The sequence below is a fragment of the Physeter macrocephalus genome, chromosome 2 (assembly GCF_002837175.3).
Source record: "Physeter macrocephalus isolate SW-GA chromosome 2, ASM283717v5, whole genome shotgun sequence".
In the NCBI taxonomy this organism is placed as follows: Eukaryota; Metazoa; Chordata; class Mammalia; order Artiodactyla; family Physeteridae; genus Physeter; species Physeter macrocephalus.
Window position 1 is genome coordinate 3365508 of NC_041215.1, and position 18734 is coordinate 3384241.

An 18734-nucleotide genomic window follows, 5' to 3' on the forward strand; every position below is an offset into this window, starting at 1 on the left:
CAGCTTTATTGAGCTTTGTCCTTCACCCTAGGAATACAGATTCTGCCTTCCCTTCTAGGCTTTTTCTTTAACTTTGTATCCTAGATCCTGGCCCATTAATATGTCAAAGAAGAAAAACTATGTGATCGTCTTACAAAGGGTCTTAAGAAGGTAAGCAACAATATTTAATACCCATTCTTGATACACTGTAAAAACTAGGACCAGAAGAATAGTGTTTTTAACACCACCAAGCATATCTATCTCAAACCACAGCTAACATCAAAATTAATGGTGAAATACTGGAAGTCTTCCTATTAAAATCAAGAAGAAAACAAGAATGGCCCTGACTCAAGTTCTGCATGTTCTAGTCAATGAAAGGAGGGAAAAAATAGAAATAGAAGGTAAAACTACTGAAAATAAGAAAACTCTTATCAATATTTTCAAACAACTGTCTCCTAAAAAATACAACAAAAGTATAAACAGACTGTTAGAAATAATGAGCTTGGTAAAGTTGCTAAAACAAGATTAATATATAAAAATAAAGTATTCCTATACGCCAAGCAATAATCTGTAGAATACAGATTAAGGGGAAAGTCCACCATAATAGTACAAAAATGTGCTGAGTTATAAAACACAACAACACAACCACAGATACCCATATTAGGAAATCTCCCAAACTTGCAGACAGGAAATACTTTATGTTCTAGGAGGAAACCAGTCCACCTACAAATGAGGAAGCCTGCTTTCATATTTTAAGTTGTGTTAATACTCTTTATAAAAGAGCTCACAGAAATATGAATGTCAAATATTCTCTGATTTTGACTAAACAAAATTAACAGAACAGCGCATTTCTCAGAAGGCATGCTGTGAGGTACAGAAACTTTCCAGTGATAGGCTCAGGGAGGTCTATCTGCAGGTGGCCAACTGCCAGCACAGGGAAGCACTTCCCTTTCAACAGATCACATACCACCAATGTGCGCAGACACAACGTGCTTGCTGGGGCTCGGGGGTCGAGAGCAGCCTGCAAGTCCCAAACCTTGATTTTCCTAGAAAGGAAAATGAAACCACAATTAGTGGAAAAGTCAACATTTTATATATTGTCACGCATTTCCTCGACAGAAAGGAGTACATTCGAACTGCCTATTTTAAAAGCTAATGGGGAACCTGCTGATGTTTTGACAAGGTTTTTAAACCAATTACACTTGATTTGGAAAAAAATAAGGACCTACACATTCTCAGAATTGCTGAAATTGTGAAGAAATATTATTTGAAGGGAGACAAGAAAACAACTTCACATTATCTAAATTCAATTCCTGACCTGATAATCTATGTCACCAAATTCATTAATCAGGGGGCTCTCTAGGGCTGAGTAGGTGCCGCTGACAGAAGCTAGGGCTCTCTGTGAAATTCCAAGGATACCTTTCTCCAAACTAAGCAAATGCTGAAAGTTAATAATAGGAGTATGAACAGACCAACTAACCCGTCTGTGAAGTATATATAAGGTCATCTTGAAAGGTTTACGGTTGCCATTTGCTCATTTTAAAAGTCATGAGGCTTTTTAAAGAGGATGTGTTCAATTCACCAAAAGGGGAAAAGAAATTTATCATTGAACTCACCAAAAAAAAAAAAAAGCCTGGTTTAATTTAGCGCTGGGACAAGGAACTGAATTCCTGCAAAGCCTAAACTACTCCCTGAGTTTACAATAATGGTTAAAAGCATAAGCTTATTAATTCATCCTTCTGGGTCTGAGTGTCCCCACTTGATCAAGTGGTATAATAATACCTGCCATCCACCATTACATAGGAAATACCTAGCATGTGACCTAGCACATACACAGCTGCTTAATATGCAGTACTTATTTTTCCTCTTCATATAGTTATGGCTGTGCATTTGAAAATTTGAAACACGTACCCATCATAGGCCCCACTGACAATCCTCTTGTTATCAAACCGGATGCATCGGACCAATTCTTCATGTCCCTCTAGGACTCTTAAACAGGCGCCACATTCAATATCCCACAGCCTTGAATGAAAAACAGATTTCTGTGAATCAACTTCCTATGCGTGATTCAAACTATCCATACGTGATCTTCTCTACCCTGGGAATCTTTATTTCTATCTCACTCCCAGTCCATATTATACACATGTGAAGATATGTGTGTACATTTGTACCATTCATGTGTTTTTTAAGAACTAACTTGGGAGAAAGGCTTACTTTTCATTTTATTTCCTTTTACATAGTTTGAAACGTTAAAAAATCCCATGTATGTTGTTATTATTTAAATAATACCAACAAAGAAATTTCAATTACATTTAGTTTGTAGGCATGCTCTTGATGTCTGAGTTGATGAAACCAAGTAGCCAAATGGTCTAGGAAGAATTTTTGGGGGGAGACAGGGATTGCAGGCCGTAAAGAAGAAAAAGGATGTAGGTGTGGGGAAGATAATAAATACAGCCCAGGGGGTTAGGCTTCCACCACCAAGGTTAGAACCGGTGGACCAGCACAATGGTCTCCCTCTCCTGATGAGGTTTAGGGATTCCCCTTCCTAGATATAGACTGCATCCTAGGGCTGTCTAGGTTTACAAGGTCAGAGTGGGAGCCTCTCATTTGGCATATGCAGTGTCTTAGAAATATAAACCCAGTGACTACCATCCAGCCTTTTTCTCTGTATATGATTTATGTAACAATTCTGGAAATAGAGATTTTTTTTATTATCACTGATTTAACTACATTATTTGCAAAAAGAAGCCACAGCAAACTAACATGTACAAAACAAAGTTAGCAAATTAATTCTATAATGACATTTTCTTGGTCTCCCCACTAGTACCTATCATACATCCAATGAATATTCTACCCTCAGCAAATGGTCTCATCAGTGTTAGTGATGATGGCTTCTCTAATCTACTGTGAAGAGAGCACTGCCACTATAACTCCAAAGTGGTTCCCTTCCATAAACGATTCAGCAGTACACATTATTTTGTAGAAGCTCAGAGATTCCAATGAGGAAGTTAAGAATTATTTATTGCTGAAATATTAAGTAATACCAAGCATAAAGAATGCAACAGAACCAAGATTCAAGTTCTCAACTGACTTTTATGATACCTTAAAACTTAAAATGATAAAGAAAACTTTTGGCAGTTAAAGCTACATTGTGTTTGCTTTCTTTCTTTCTTTCTTTTTCTAAAAAAATAATCTTGAACCCCATCCTTATTTTGCCCAAACAGGCAATTTGATTATAAAAAAGCTACCAGAATATGTTGGGACAGTTGGAAAAATGACTTGGGGTAATTAAACAGATATTTAAGGGATGTTCTTAATAAGATTAAAAGTGTTTAAAGATATTCATATTTATTAGAAAGCAAGGACAATGAGTGTTGGGAAGGAAAAAGGGAGATAAGATAAATGACCAAACAGGAATTGATGACAGTGTTGGGAGAGAGAAATAAAGTACACTCCCCTCTGTTAGGGAGAGAGGCAGGAGCTCACCGGTAAGGGAAAGGAGAGCATCAGGCTGGAGCATCCTCTGTTCTGAGGCACTAGGGTATTAAGTGATCTTGGGTAGAGTCGCGGTTATAAAACCTTGTGCACTGGGGGAATCTTGGAAGAATACCCAGGGCATACACAATTTACCCACTTCAGTATGCAGAACCAGAGAGATAAATAAAAGTTACCTAAAGTTTTCCTATCTGAAGCAGCCCCCCAAACTGAGCATCAGGACTGGAGATAAGTCAACACTATGGCAAAAATGAGCCCACTCTGTCAGCACACCAACTTCTACCCACCTTATGGTATTATCCGATGATCCACTAACAACCAGCCGATCCCTGTACTGGAGACAGGCAATGCCTCGCTTGTGCCCGTTCAGAGTACGAACAAATTCACAGGTGCTCGTGCTCCAGACCTGTACAACAAATTAGCAATATGTTTAAGAATAAATGCAGAAAAGCCCTTGCACAATATACCTTTAAAAAAAAATCAGAACTTCTAAGAATGACCACAATACCTGATTATGAAATACGCTGGGGAGGTTGGGGAACAGATTGGACAGCATAACATTTCCTTAGCTGCTGAGTGATAAAACTGGAATGAAATACAGAGGGAAATTGTGAAGTCTCCAAACCTTGAGATCTTCACAAAGAGAACATCTCCTGGATGGTTCAGACACTCATTTGCCTAGAGGGAAGGGTCTGGGCCAGATTTTATGTTTTTAGGCCAGGTGACACGTCAAACCCAATGTAACTGACGTGAAAGGGCTTCACCTTTTGCATCCTCTTCTTTTCCAGCATAGTTTCTCGAACAGCTCCATGTGTTTTGACACATCACTCCTAATATTATGTATGTGGAATAAATAACCCCTCTTTTGTGAAGCTGTCTGCAAGACTTAGATGTCCATAGACACACTTAATACCAGCCAAATAAGGAGACACAAAGCAACCAATGTGCCCTGAATTATTTTATTAGCTGCATTTGCAGTTGAATGGGACAACCAGATATCCAGAGGCAAAAGGATGAAGTTGGATCCCTGTATCGCACTGTATACAAAAATTTAATTCAACATGGATCAATGATCTAAATGTAGGAGCTCAAACTGTAACTCTCACAAGAAAACATAAGAGTAAATCTCTGTGACCTTGTATTAGGCAACTGTTTCTTAGATATGATGATAAAAGCACAAGTAACAAAAAAAATGGATAAACTGGACTTCAACAAAGTTAAAATTATTTGTGTTTCAAAGGACACCATCAAGAAAGTGAAAAGATAACCTACAGGAAGAAAATATTTGCAAATCATTTATCTGATAAGGGACTTGTAACCAGAATATGTAAAGAACTTTTGCAACTAAATAATCTAAGTTTTGAAAAGAGCAAAAGATTTAAGTAGATGTCTCTTCAAAGAAGTTATAAAAATGGCCAATAAGCACATGAACAGATAGATGCTCAACATCATTGGTCATTAGGGAAATCGAAAGCAAAACTGCAGAGATACCACTAAATACCTACCAGGATGGCTATAATAAAAAACACACACACACACACACACACACACACACACACACACACACACACGGGTTGGCAAGGATATGGAGAAATATCTGGGCTGATATTATGCTTGGTGTGACTGAGTGGTGAGTGAAGTGCCAAAAATACTAGTTTTTCAGCTTCCAGACTCTATCCAATCTAAAAGTCTGATGCTATCTATCTAGTCTGTGATCTGTGGGGCTAGATACTAGCATGCTGGCCAGTACGGGTCATAAAAGGAAGGTTTCTGAGCCCATATACTGTTGGTGGGATTGTTAAATGGTGAAGCCATTTTGGAAAACAGTTTGGCAGTTCCTCAAGATGTTCAACAGAGTTACCATCCCAAGAGAATTAAAAGTATATGTACATGCAACAATTTGTACACAAATATTTATGGCAGCATTATATATAACAGATAGAATGTGCAAACAATCAAAATGTCCATGAACTGACGAATGGATAGACAAAATGTGGTGCATCCACACACAGGATTTTTCTAGTCATCAGAAGGAATGAAGTACTGATTCATGCTACAAAGTACACGGATGACCCTTGAAAACACTACACTAAGTGAAAGAAGCCAGACACAAAAGGCCACATATATATGATAACATTTATCTGAAAAGTCTCAAATAGGCAAATCCATAGAAAGTCGATTAGTGATTGCCAGGGACTGGGGGGAGAGAATAGGGGTTGACTGCTAATGGGTATGAGGTTTTTTCAGAGGGTGATGAAGATGTTCTGAAACTAGTGATGACCATACAACACTGTGAATATACGAAACCACTGAATGGTATGCTTTAAAATGATGAATCTTATGGTATGTGAATGATATCTCAATAAGGCTGTTATAAAAATATAAGGAAAGCTAAAATTTTAATAAGTTAACATGTACATTGGAACCAGGACTGCATTTACCATACCCGATGGATCACCCTAGACTACAAGTGCTTGTCACACGTCTGCCTCACACCACACGTTGAGCTCCTTGGAGGCAGGGACATGTCCTGTTCATCATCCTATCTCTAGCATCCAGCCCAGGGTCTATGGCATGGCAGGCTCTCAAGATTAGGTGAATAAATCAAATCTCAACTCTGCCACTAACTAGCTAATGTGGTCTCCAGCACAGTCCTCTGTGCCACATCTGTAAAATGTGGCTCAACAGAGTGCCGGGAGGGTAGAGTGAGGCAGGAATGGGAAGCTTCTGGCACATGGTATATGTCCCATAGGTTAGTTCTCTTCCCCTTAAAAAGGTTATCAACAATGTCCTTTCATGAAATAGAGGACTGCTCTCGGTCCGGACCCCATGACCCTTTTCTACGACCTTGCTTATGACTTGAGAAGCATAAAGAATGAGCACGCCTTGAGGTCTCATAAGCACAAGTAGAGGAGAATAAAGATCTTGCCAGATGCGAGGTTGGTATAAGCCACCTCTGCTTTCTCTATGTTCTAAAAGGGATGGGAACAAGCAGAGTTATGACTGCAGACACACTTACTTTGATGGTCCTGTCCCCAGAGGCAGACACTATGTACTTATCGTCAAAGTCTACTACATTGACAGCAGCACGGTGGCCAACCAGGACACGGCGTAAAGTGATATCAGTGGCAGAAGCCATGTCCCACACTGCGATGGAGCGGTCCTTGGAACAGGTCACCATCAGTCCATTGCTGAAGCGTAAGTGCAGTACAGCCTCGTTGTGGTGGATCAACGTGTTCAGAACTTCGCCCGTGTTCACATCCCAGACTCTACAGAACAGAAAAGCACAATGCTTAATTATCGAGACAACCAGGAAAAGATTCCTGTGTCTGTGCTCTGGGCCCATTTTTAGTAGTAGGCTGGGGAGGTGTGGACTTCACATGTATCTGGTGACTGGGACCTGACACCATGCTTAAAAGGAGCCCCCAGAAGCAATTTTTCTATTTGTGAAGAAATGGTAAGATGGTTTCAAAAAAGAAAGCCAATTCTGACTCCTGCCCAGGTATTCAGGGATGGTGTTTGCAGGCTTGTGCTGATGGCAAAAAATGATGCAAGGAAGTGGGCTTTGCAGTGAGTTTGAGATGACAGAGAGAAGATGGCTTGGTGGATGGGTTCCAAGCTTAAGGTTCTTTTTGACCTCTGACAAGCTTTCGAGTCTATTATTTATCCACTGCAAACTGGAGACTGTAAGTTATGGTGTCTCATCAATCACCACACCCATCTATTTACCCAACCGCTTTATGGACAAAGCACGTGTCTCCAATTGCTTCACCCTTGAGATACAGGCTTCTTAGGGGCAGCCCTTTCATGTCATAACTTTTCTGTAACCCCAATCTCCTAAGGGGACAAGTTCGTGCAGAGGAGACGAAGAGAGACTCAGGCTTCTAAGGCTGAGACATGACCTATGGTGGAAGCAGCAGCCTGGAAGCACTGAGTCAGGGAAAGGATACTAGGCATGCTGGTGACTATTTCAATCTCTCAGGTATGCCTGTAAAGCAATCCTCTTCAAATCTCTGACTCACTCTAGAAGAGGCATTTTCTTTCCTCCCCATGACATGCCTTCCTCAGGCTACCAGCAGTCCAGCTGAGGCTTCACTGTATTATCTCTAGGCTCTGGTGAACTCATCACTACAGCAAAATCCAAAGCCATCTGGTATGGAAAAACATCCTTGTCCCAGTGGTTTAGGAGTAGATCCCAATAATGTTTCCTTTCTACTCTCAATTCCCAACCAGCAGTCACTGCTTCCCTTCTACTGCAGAACACTGCCACTTCCATCTTCATCACTCTGCCCCTGGGGTGGCATCTGAAAACTAGTGTCTCCATTACTGGAAAAGCTACATAATATCAAGATAGTCTTGAGTGCTATAAATTCAAGGTTCGAAATTAACTAACTTATGTGACTGAGTAAATTATTCGCCTCTCTGGCCTCCATTTCCCAATACTACATCTATAAAAAAGAAGACACTACTTACCTTAGAAAGGTTGATGTGAGAATTCAATAGAATAACATTATACAAAATATCGGGCACATTATTTGTGTCCCTCAAAAAGTGCTGCAAATCTCTGCTTCTGATTCTTTTGGTATTTGTAGGTTACTGTCCACCACACTCCTAGAACACCCGCTTCCTTCCTCTCTCCTCTAGAGTGTGGTCTCCCAGGAGAAAGCTACCCTGATACTCTTAGGTACTGTGCTTTTACAGGAAGGCATGCTGCCATCTCTAGAATGTATGGTAATGGGAATAGGACCTGCTTAACAAAAGTTAGCTTTCCTGCCTACTTTGCTCAAATGTACCTACACCAAAAGTGGCTTTGAAATATAGCATACAAAAACATATACAGAGCATGTGTGTACTTTATCGCAGAAGAGGAGGTGAATCTGTCTCCTTGTGGAAGGTATAGAAGTTCAGGCCAGTGAAATCAAATCACTCACCTCACTGTAGAGTCAGAAGAGCCAGTCACAATGACACGTTCATCATACTGTAGACAAAGGACAGAGCCAGTGTGTCCCGTTAACACTTTCAAACATTCCAAGCTGGTTTTATCCCAAATCTATTGAGACAAAATCAAACACAAACAGTAATTTAGTATATCACATTCTGATAAATGTTTTTATCATACCTTATTTTCTGAATCATAAAACAAAACAACGCTGTGTTACAGTAAATAAGAGCAGTAAACATCAAACAGGTGGTAAATGACAAGAGGGGAAGAAGAGGCAATACTGAATAACTTCCAGAATAGATATACTACTTTGTTTACTTTGTCCCCATAACTACTGTGCCCATTACACTTAACAGCTTTATAAAGAGAATTCTTAAATAAACTCTGTGAAAAGAGTTGGCTCACCCTCTGGAAAACAATGGGACAGTATCTATTAAGAGGCTTTAAAAATGCATACCCCTTAACCCATTACATTTGTTTATGAAAGTTTAAAAATGAAAAATGTTCAGCATCTCAGAATAACTTCAAAGTAAATTATGAAGAGTTTTTAATGAGAAAACACACTGCTTTACTATAGTTACTTTTTAAAAAAAAATCAGAATAAAAGTCATCTCTATAGTGACATAAACATTATGTATATTTTAAAAAAAAGATTAAAAGGAAGTAAAATGTTGATAGTTGGCTTTGTACTCTGAATGCCGTTTTTCTCCTCTCTTTTGATCTTTCCAGTGTTTTCCAACTTTTAATAATGTCCCAAAATAATGGGGGGATGGAAAGTGATTTTTTTCAAAGACTGTTTTGTTAAAAATAGAGTCTATGGAACTATTTCTTCCCTTGTAAAAATACTATCATAATTTGCAGTGTCCCTAAAGTTTACTACAAATGGCCAAGATATTATAAGCACTACAGACAGTTAAGTGTCCTTCTATAATAGTAAGGCTTGCTTCTAATTTCTGACCTAGTAGAACCACAGCTATTTTGAAAGTGTGAGCTGATCAAGGACTGAAGCAGAATGAAGTACAGAAGGTTTCCAACCATTGGTCTAGATGAGCTCTCTAAAGCGTATTTCTGCTCCATTGTTCCGTGTCTTATAAATCAAGTGTAGGCCTAATTTAGGCATGGGTGTGCCTCTATTAAGAGAATTCTTTAGAAACATCCAGTGTAAGTGAAATGCAAGCCCATGGCCAGCCCATGCTTTGACAAGGTCATTATAAACCATTCTTACCTACTCCTTAAAGGAGAACTGCCAAAATTAAATAATAACACTTTCAAGAGCATATTTGTGGCCACAGGTTAGGACTCAATAAGTATTACATAAAAATAGAGTTCTGTGGTCAAATATGTTTTCAAAGTTGGAAAACTCTGGGTGTCTCTACTGTATGTCTTCTCAGAGCCTTTATATGCTACTGTAACCTGTAAATTTCTAAGAAAGGGATATAGCATGCAGTGTTTTCTAAATTTCTTTGAAGGGAATTACTCTTCAAAGCAATATCCTTTGGATTCACATCCACAGAATACCTTTTCGGAAACACTATAATACATATAGGAAACCAACAAAACAGTTTCTTTATATTCTATAATTCAGTGATTTTTTTGCTCTAGTTATTGGAATTATTGAAATTCCACTATTTTATAAAACAAAAAACACACAAGCAAAAATACCGTTTAACTCACCCAAAGTAAAACAATATAGAAAACAAGGCCATGGGGAGAAAGCCCACTACAACCTATCTTCCCAGTTGACTGTAACTAAAAACTCTAGACAAAATACAAAAACAACTAGCTGAGGACTCTGAAAACTGTGAGGGGAAGGGCAGCCAGGAGAAAGCAAGTATTATATTGAATACATTGTAGCAAGGGGTAAGAGTTTGGAGACAGGATCCACATGGGGTGAGTTTACCATTCTTTCTGTTTTCTGTTTTCTCATTTCCTTCTTTTGTGGTCTTGACCCAAAGGCAGGTCCAGATCAAGGAATTGCATGGTGAAACAGCAGCACAGGCAGCTACAATCTGAGAAACTAGTCTTTCTGGACAGAAAGGCTGAAAAAGGAATCCTTGGGGACCAAAGAATGTGCGAAAGACCCTATTTTCTTTTTTTCTTTTCTCAAACGGCTTTGATCCAAAGGACAAGCCCAGTCATGGAGATGTACTGCAGAGCAGTGGAACAGGTAACTAAAATTCTAAGAGAAACCCCATTTTTCTGGCCAAAGGAAAATGAAGAAAGGATCCTTGTGGGCTGTAGAGACTTAGGGAAATCCAAAACAGAAAAGAGCTGGAAAAAAGAAAAAGGCTTCCCTAATTGAATATGAGAACCCACACAACACATGACTTGGGCTTGCCCTTAAGCAGTGCATACACAGGACAGACTACACCAGCACAGCAAAGGCCGTAAAAAGTGCCCTGATATTTAAACTACTACTGAAGTCTCAGACTAAACTGAGTAGTGCAAGCCCAAGACAGACCCAAAGTAGCATGGCAAAAAGCAGAAAAGAGATTAGAACCAACCCCCACTAACTAGGTTGACCACCTGCTTAAGAAAATACTCACTCACACATATTCTCCAGAGGATTATAACAGGATCCATAGACTTTACAATACAACATCCATAATACACAAGATACAATCCAAAATTACTTGACATTCAAAAGCCAAGAAAAGTGACCAATTCTCAGGGGAACAGACAATCAACACATGACAAGCTAGAGATTACCCAAATGTTGTCATGGTCAAAGACTTCAAAGCAGTTGTTGTAACTATACTCCATGAAGTAAAGATAAACATGCTTGATATGAATGAATAGAGAGAAGTTCTCAGTAGAGAAATAGAAACTATATAAAATATAATATCTGAAACCTTAAAATTCACTCAATGGGGGAAAATAGCAGAATACAGATGAAAAATTCAGTCAATTTGAAGACAGGCTGAGAGAGATTATCCGGAAAAGAGAGGGAAAAAAGATTGGAAAAAAGTAAGACAATATCAAAAGATCTAATATTTGTGTAATTAGAGTCTCAGAGGAGAGGAGAAAGAAATTGGTGCAGAAACAAAATTGAATAAATAATGGCCCAAACTTCTGAAATTTGGTGAAAGACATAAATTTACAGATTCAAAAAGCTCAGTGAAAGAATTCTTAGATATGACATCAAAAGGATGAGGCATAAAAGAAAACACTGGCAAACTAGACTAGACAAATTAAAATCTTCTGCTCTACTTAAGATATCATTGAGAAAGTGAAAAGACAAGTCACAGAATGGAAGAAAATATTTGCAAAACATATCTAAAAAAGGACTTGTATCCATAATACATAAAGAGCCCTCAAAACCCAATAATATGAAAACAGAAAACCCATTTTAAAATTGTACAAAAGATCTGAATAGACACTTCCCCAATGAATATACAGATGGCAAATAAGCATGTGAAAAGATGCTCATTATCACTGATCACTGGAGAAATGTAACTTTAAACCAAAATGAGATACGTCTACATACCTATTCAAATGGCTAATATCCAAAAAAAAAAGCCCTGAGACTACCAAGGGCTGACCAGGATGCAGAACAAAAGGAATTCTCATACATCGTTGATGGGAATGTAAAATGGTATAGCCACTTGAAAAAACAGCTTGGCCGTTTCTTCACAAGTAAAACGTACACTTACCATATGAGTTAGCAATCCCACTCCTAGGTTTTTATCCAAGTGAACTGAAAACTTACGTTCTCGCAAAAATGGGCATGCATATGTTTACAGTGCCTTTATTCATAATTGTGAAAAACTGTAAACACAAATGTCCTTCAATAGGTAAATGGATAAACACACTGTGGTGTAACCATAAAGCAGAATGCTACTCACCAATAAAAAGGAACTAACTATTGTTATGTGCAACAATGTAGAAGAATCTCAAATGCACAATGTTAAGCATAAAAAGCCAGACTCAAAAGGCTACATACTGTGTGAGTCCATTTACAGGACATTCTTGAAAAGCCAAAATTATAGGGACAGAAAAAAAGATCAGTGGTTGTCAGGACCCGGGGGAAAAGTGGGTAAACGCAAAGCAGCAGGACAAAGGAATCTGGCGGATGACGGAACTATTCTGGATCTTGATAATAACTGTTATGGTTGCACAATTCTTTGTGCTTGTCAAAACTCACGGAACTTTACACCAAAAAGAGTGCATGTAAATTATAACTAAAAGTAAAATTCTCCCACAATGTTTTCTTAAATATGAGAAAATAAGCTACGAACAATGTGAAACAAAATCTATTAGAGCCATTAAACACAGAGAAATGATCCAGTTTATCTACTATTGAAAAGTAAATAAAAACAATGTAAATTGCTCTATCATTCTTTTGTGTTATCACCTGAGCCTTTCACAGAAACCATAAAAGGTAATGACTCTCATTTATATGCAAGTCAGCAACACTTTTACCAGCTAGCCAAGAAATCAAGAGCCCTGTGGATACTGAGATATTTTCTACTTGCACCTAAATACAGAATACAGAAAGTGAATGTGCTTAGAGAAGGGTAAGAAGCGAGAAAATCCAAGGGTCCAGTGTTAGTAGAGGGAAACGCTCTGGCTCTAGTTCTTTAGAACCACGCAGACAGCTGCCAAGATTGAGTGGAACAGATAAAAACCAATCAGGAGGAAATGGAGAGATTGTTACATCTAATGTCTAACATGTAACCACAATTCTAAAAATAATACATACAAAATGCAGTCATTCACCTTAATAGAATTATCTCGAAGGCCACTGATAATTTTTTCATCATCATACTGTAAACAGTAGACACCTTTACTATTTTCAGAGCGGCACTGAATCCTCTGCAAGTTGTGTCGTCCACACCGCCAGTTAGATTCTATAGTCTAAGGGAAAAAGGAGGCAACAGATGAGTTTTTGTGAATCAACTATTCTATTACGGTTCAGACTTTGGGGTTCCAGAAACAGCATACCACTGATACTCCATCTTGGTTTGCATAACTGTCTGTGGATAGGAATCACACTCTTTTCCAAGTAAGACATTAGCCCAACAATATTTTTCCTCGTATGTTCCCTGCTCATCTGGCAACTGTCACAGGATTTCCAATGAGTTTGGGTTGGGTTTGAAAAAAATGGCCTGGACAGATTTCAATATGTTTAAAGAATGCCATTTGCACCCAAAACATACAAATAAATAGTAACTCATTGGGTCACTCTCTAATGCCAGTTAAAATATCTGGCAGAAGACCACCACTAACATTAAGCATATACTAACAATCTGTGTATCCATCCAGAGCACTGATTGTCCTGATCATTGAGAAAAGATACTGACAACTACTACATGCCAACTACTATAGAAAGAATTTTATTATCCATTTTTAATCTTCTACCAGACTGAAGCTCCTTTAGAATAAGAATGGCACATTTCAGCCCTGGATTCTCATTCTTTCATCATTCATACAACACTTACTGAGATGTTAGTATATTCCAGGTACTGACTGTGCCAGGCACGGGGATGAAAAGACTGACAGGAAGCATACTGCTTTCAAAGGATGCAACTGCAGTACACAGGCACGCAGTAACTGGAATTGGATATACTCTAATCATATGTTTATTTGGTTACATGATCCACACATTAACCTTGGAAGGAAGTTCTCGTTACTTCCCTTTTACAAACAAGGAAACAAGAGTTTAACTTGCCTGAGGCCACAAAACTAGTAACTGGATGAGTTGGAAATCACACCCAGTTCTTCCTGACTCTGAGTCCATGCTTTTTCTACTAATATATGCAGTGTCTACAAAGAAAGTATAGCCCTAGCTATTATGGCAGTGAACATATAAAAAGATCAGTAACAACTCCAGATAAAATATCAGTCCCAAATGAGTGATTAAAAACTGTAAGCGCTGCAGGACTAAAGGGATCTTAAACAGCGCGATAGCCTGAGACCAGTGGGCAAAGTTTAAAGAGGAAGTGGGTCATGCCCAGAGCACTAGAAGACCTAACCTTCGGTAGTGGATGTCAAGGATTTTCAGGATCAAAAGATACACCAAGAATAACCAAAGTATAAATTCCTGATCCTTGAATTTAGGGGACCAATAGGGACTACAACTGGCTATACCTGAGAGTTCAGGATCTAGTTCAAAAGACATATCTGAGTAGCTAATTATCTGAGTAGCTAAAAGTTTAATTAGTTGCTTTAGTGAAGAAAGGAGATAAATCTCATTTTTATTCACAATAAGCACTTAATTACTGGTTCTGCTGACAACTAACAAACCATGTTTCCTCTTATTCTGAAGGCAACATGCTTCTGTATGCTCTAAAATGTTAAAATTTACTGAATGTTATGCCAGGTACCACGCTTCCATAACACTATGCTATGTGTTTTATATAGTTTATAGTTAATTTAATCATCACAATTCTGAAGCCAAAATTATTGCCCTCATTTTACAGAAAAAAGAAATGGAGGATTGGAGACACTGATACATGTATACTTAAACTGTATATGAGGAAACTGTTTCCTCATTTGTGGCCTCAGTACTTAGCACAGGAGCCTGGAAATACAAGCCCTGCCCTCAAAGAGTTCCCACACATAGCCTTGAGAGAGGGCAGGATCACATATTTCCAACATCCAGTGGATGCAAAGAGGTGCCATGGAGGTGCCATGAGCGAGAAACAGCTCATCTGTCCATCTGCTACCAAATCAGAGCTTCTGAGCCAGCATCGTCATCTCTACTGAGTTTGTAAAATGTCAGACATAAAACCGCATTTCAAAAACAAACAACCAAACAAAACAAAAACAATAATTTACCCCACTGTGGCTACCGCTACCAAGGTAGACAATAGATATGTCTGTAAGCAACTTTTGAAAAAGGGATTCAGAATATAAAGAATTTCTTAAATTGAACTCAATGCTTGGAATCATTTAGAGAAATAATGTATTTTTAGAGAGTGACTGAGCCACGTCAGTATGCTAAGCACACGAGGAAAATGCTGACTTAGGAGGCAGACCTACTGGTAACAAGTCTTATTCATGGCCAGTGACTCCTGGCAGTGGTTACCAACGTTCAGGCTACACCCTGGGGGCCCAGAAGGTTGCTGCTAAATGTGACTCCACATAAACCCAAAGTATTACAAAGACGAATACATAACCTGTCTTATCAATATATATGGTGATATTTTCAAAATTCATATCATCGTTCTTAGTTTTAAAACATGCACAATTGCTTTAAAATATTATTGAATCAGTAAGCAGCTTTGCTACTCTGTATAATATTTCAATGAATAGAAAAAGCACATTTATTTACTATCACATGGGAGCTTGAAAAAAATTTTTTAAACTTTCGTATGGGAATCCCTATACCAAAAAGAATTTCCTACATGCTCTCCCACTACTCTAAAATGTTTTTGAGAACCAAGAGACTTGGTTATAATCTATTACTGTACTTAAAGCCCTGAGGACACAGCAGAGAGAAGCTGGGTAAGGCAACACGATCAGCCTGTGATACACCCATCCCCTAAGATGTCTGGACAGAGAACACTACCCAACATAAAAGGCCAAGCCATACCCTCTATCTCCAACCCTCAAACAAGAGCCAGAGGCCAGGACCTCTCAAAAGCTCTGCTAGGTAACAGGCTTTCATTCTAAGTCAAGCAGAAGTTAGGAAATGGCTTAGCTTCTCAACACTTAGAATGAGCCTATTTTCTAAAATACATTTCTGAATTTTAAAAGAAAAAGGCTTACCAAATCATTTTTGATGGGTCATTTCAGGAAGTTCCCATCTAGGGCTGTTTTAAAAATTATTAGGTTCCTGAATCCCAAAACAAATACAGTTTGTTTCAAAATGCCAGGAAAGGGACACTAAATGAGACCAGGGAGCTGACTACTTCGTTACACACCAACCCGGAGTAATTCCTAAGACTTTACTCTTCTCAATTCTCAAGGCCACCCACAAAAGAAAGCAACACTTCCTGCTGACTGTGCCTGCCCAAAATACTACCTACCACCATACTTGACGACCTCAACTGGCTTATATAAGCCAGGACTTTTTCAGAAAAACTAGACCTTTAAAAATGGAAGGCAGCCCATTGTAGTAGAAAATACCTAGGTCAATTAGCAGCTTTAGCAAATGACTTGGACTGTTTGAGTTGCAGTCTCCTCCTCTGTAAAAGATAATATATACTTTCTCAAATCTGGTGGAAGGATCAAATGAGATTACGTACATACAGTGCTTATCACAGTGCCTACAAACGGTAGCAGTGACGCTCTTTCTCATTTGTGGAGAACACTGACCAAAAGGAGTAGGCTGTGACCAAAAAAAATCTCACCAAATTGCCGGGAACTGTTGTCTCAGTCTAGGCTGATCTTCAATGCTGATAGCCCTGAGCCCTCCCCAACCATTCCCAGGAAGGGGCTCAGCCTGCAAATGCAATTCAACAATCATCTTAACTTCAGCAGTAGGAATACAGGGCATACACAGGTGCACCTCTTTAATGATGCAGATACCTGCCATTTCACTTAGACATCATGTGGTGTGGCTACTGTAGAGGAATATTTCATGTTTTTGAGAACTTGTAAAATCCCCTTACCCTGTGCAGATTTTCAAAATACTGGGAAAGTAGCCATGATACACAGAGTATACAGCAGCATTTAAATTGGCAATAGAGTGAAAACAGATGTCTGAGTATGAAGGAATAACATTATTTTTAGAAGCCTAAACACAACTGGGTGGGTGGGCAAATTTCAGCATTTTCTGGTTAGGACAATGTTAATATCAAGTTTGCAAACCACAAAAAAGCTCCCCACTTTCCCTGAATAAAATGTGGTTTATTAAAAGGTGCGATACAACACACCATCATTTTACTAGTGGTCTGTTCCAAGGAGAGTGCTTCAAAGGCTTTAATCCAGTGAATAAAAAAAGGAAAAAGGCATATTACATGAAAGAGTTTGCCACTACTCTGAGATGGCAAAAGAGAAAAATCCAAGTTCAGGACATCAGAACTCTGACTGCTTGAGTCTATTATAACAACTCCCATATCTCTGTTGAGGGACATCTGAGGGCATGGTAGGGCGAAAAGAGCATGGACTTTGGACTAAGAGTCTCAGTTTTGAAAAATTGAGGACTAAATTAAATTACTGTGGCAAAGTACCTAACAGTAATCTCATCATTAATAATAATGATGATGATGATAATAACAATTAAGACTCTAAATAGCAAAGGAAATATGGCTGCTTCTTTTAGGACTGTGCCTCAGGTTTTCCAGGAATTCCTTCTCAATTCAGAGGCACTCTAAACTCTCTCCCTCCCACCCTACCCCCTCTTCTTCTCTCTCCCCGTGTGTGTATGTGTGTGTGTATGGCAAGAGCACCCATGAGAGACGAACCTTTGCAGAGAACTAAGAATTCTTATTCTCTTCAGACTTCATTTCTCACATTCTCATTTCCTGAATAATAGGGGTTGGCCACACTAAGCCAGGTTCCCTACTTTTTTCTTAAAAATTAGCCAATTTCTGTTGGGTCAATGTGGAAGGGCAAGGTCATCTGCTTGTCAGAGCCAAATATGGGAATGGATAGATGACAGGAGCCAGCACATGAACTGGAGCTGTCAAGGTAGAGCAAGAAGGATAGAAAGCAAAAGGTGCTGTGAACTGGCAACCCTGCAAAGCATATGGGAAAAAACACAAGAGATTCCAAGGCTGTGTATGGGCAACCAGGGAGGGGGACAAAAACATCCACTTGATGTTCAGGGTGTAATTTATCTTTTGGCAATAGGCTTAAAACCCTCTAAAGCACTACCTTTGCCGTAACTGGACTAAAACAAGGCCAACTAATCTTATCTTAACTCATACGCTTTTTTCAACTAAGAGTAAAGGACACTGAGTTTTCACGCAATTGGACAAAGATGAGAAGATCACCTTGAAAAGTCTGTAGGCATTTAACAACATACCTCTTTCTCCTTCTCTTCTGGAATTTTCTACTTTGAAAATGACAAACAACAACACTAAGCCTAGAGCTGGCCAGACCTCAGTTAAAATTCCTTCTCTTCTACTTAACTATGTAGGAAGTTCTAAAATTTCTCTTAGTCTCAGTTTCCCCTCCTTACAGATGAGGATGACAGGTAGCTTGTTTTAAGAATTAAATGTAGGGCTTCCCTGGTGGCGCAGTGGTTGCGCGTCCGCCTGCCGATGCAGGGGAACCGGGTTCGCGCCCCGGTCTGGGAGGATCCCACGTGCCGCGGAGCGGCTGGGCCCGTAAGCCATGGCCAATGGGCCTGTGCGTCCGGAGGCTGTGCTCCGCAACGGAGAGGCCGCAGCAGAGAGAGGCCCACATACCACAAAAAAAAAAAAAA

The 18734-nt window shown here is 39.1% G+C and overlaps 1 protein-coding gene across 1 annotated transcript in view; it reads right to left on the reverse strand.

The window, feature by feature from the left end:
- The window catches only part of LOC102993147 (F-box/WD repeat-containing protein 11), a 37504-nt gene that overhangs the window by 10528 nt on the left and 8242 nt on the right, over positions 1 to 18734 (reverse strand). Inside the window, exons 2-8 of the mRNA XM_028494954.2 lie at positions 17323 to 17425; positions 13136 to 13273; positions 8406 to 8524; positions 6494 to 6743; positions 3762 to 3880; positions 1891 to 2001; positions 947 to 1025 (exon numbers count right to left, since the gene is read on the reverse strand). Of these exons, the coding sequence (XP_028350755.1) occupies positions 947 to 1025; positions 1891 to 2001; positions 3762 to 3880; positions 6494 to 6743; positions 8406 to 8524; positions 13136 to 13273; positions 17323 to 17425 (919 nt within the window). The remainder of the gene's footprint in view (positions 1 to 946; positions 1026 to 1890; positions 2002 to 3761; positions 3881 to 6493; positions 6744 to 8405; positions 8525 to 13135; positions 13274 to 17322; positions 17426 to 18734) is intronic.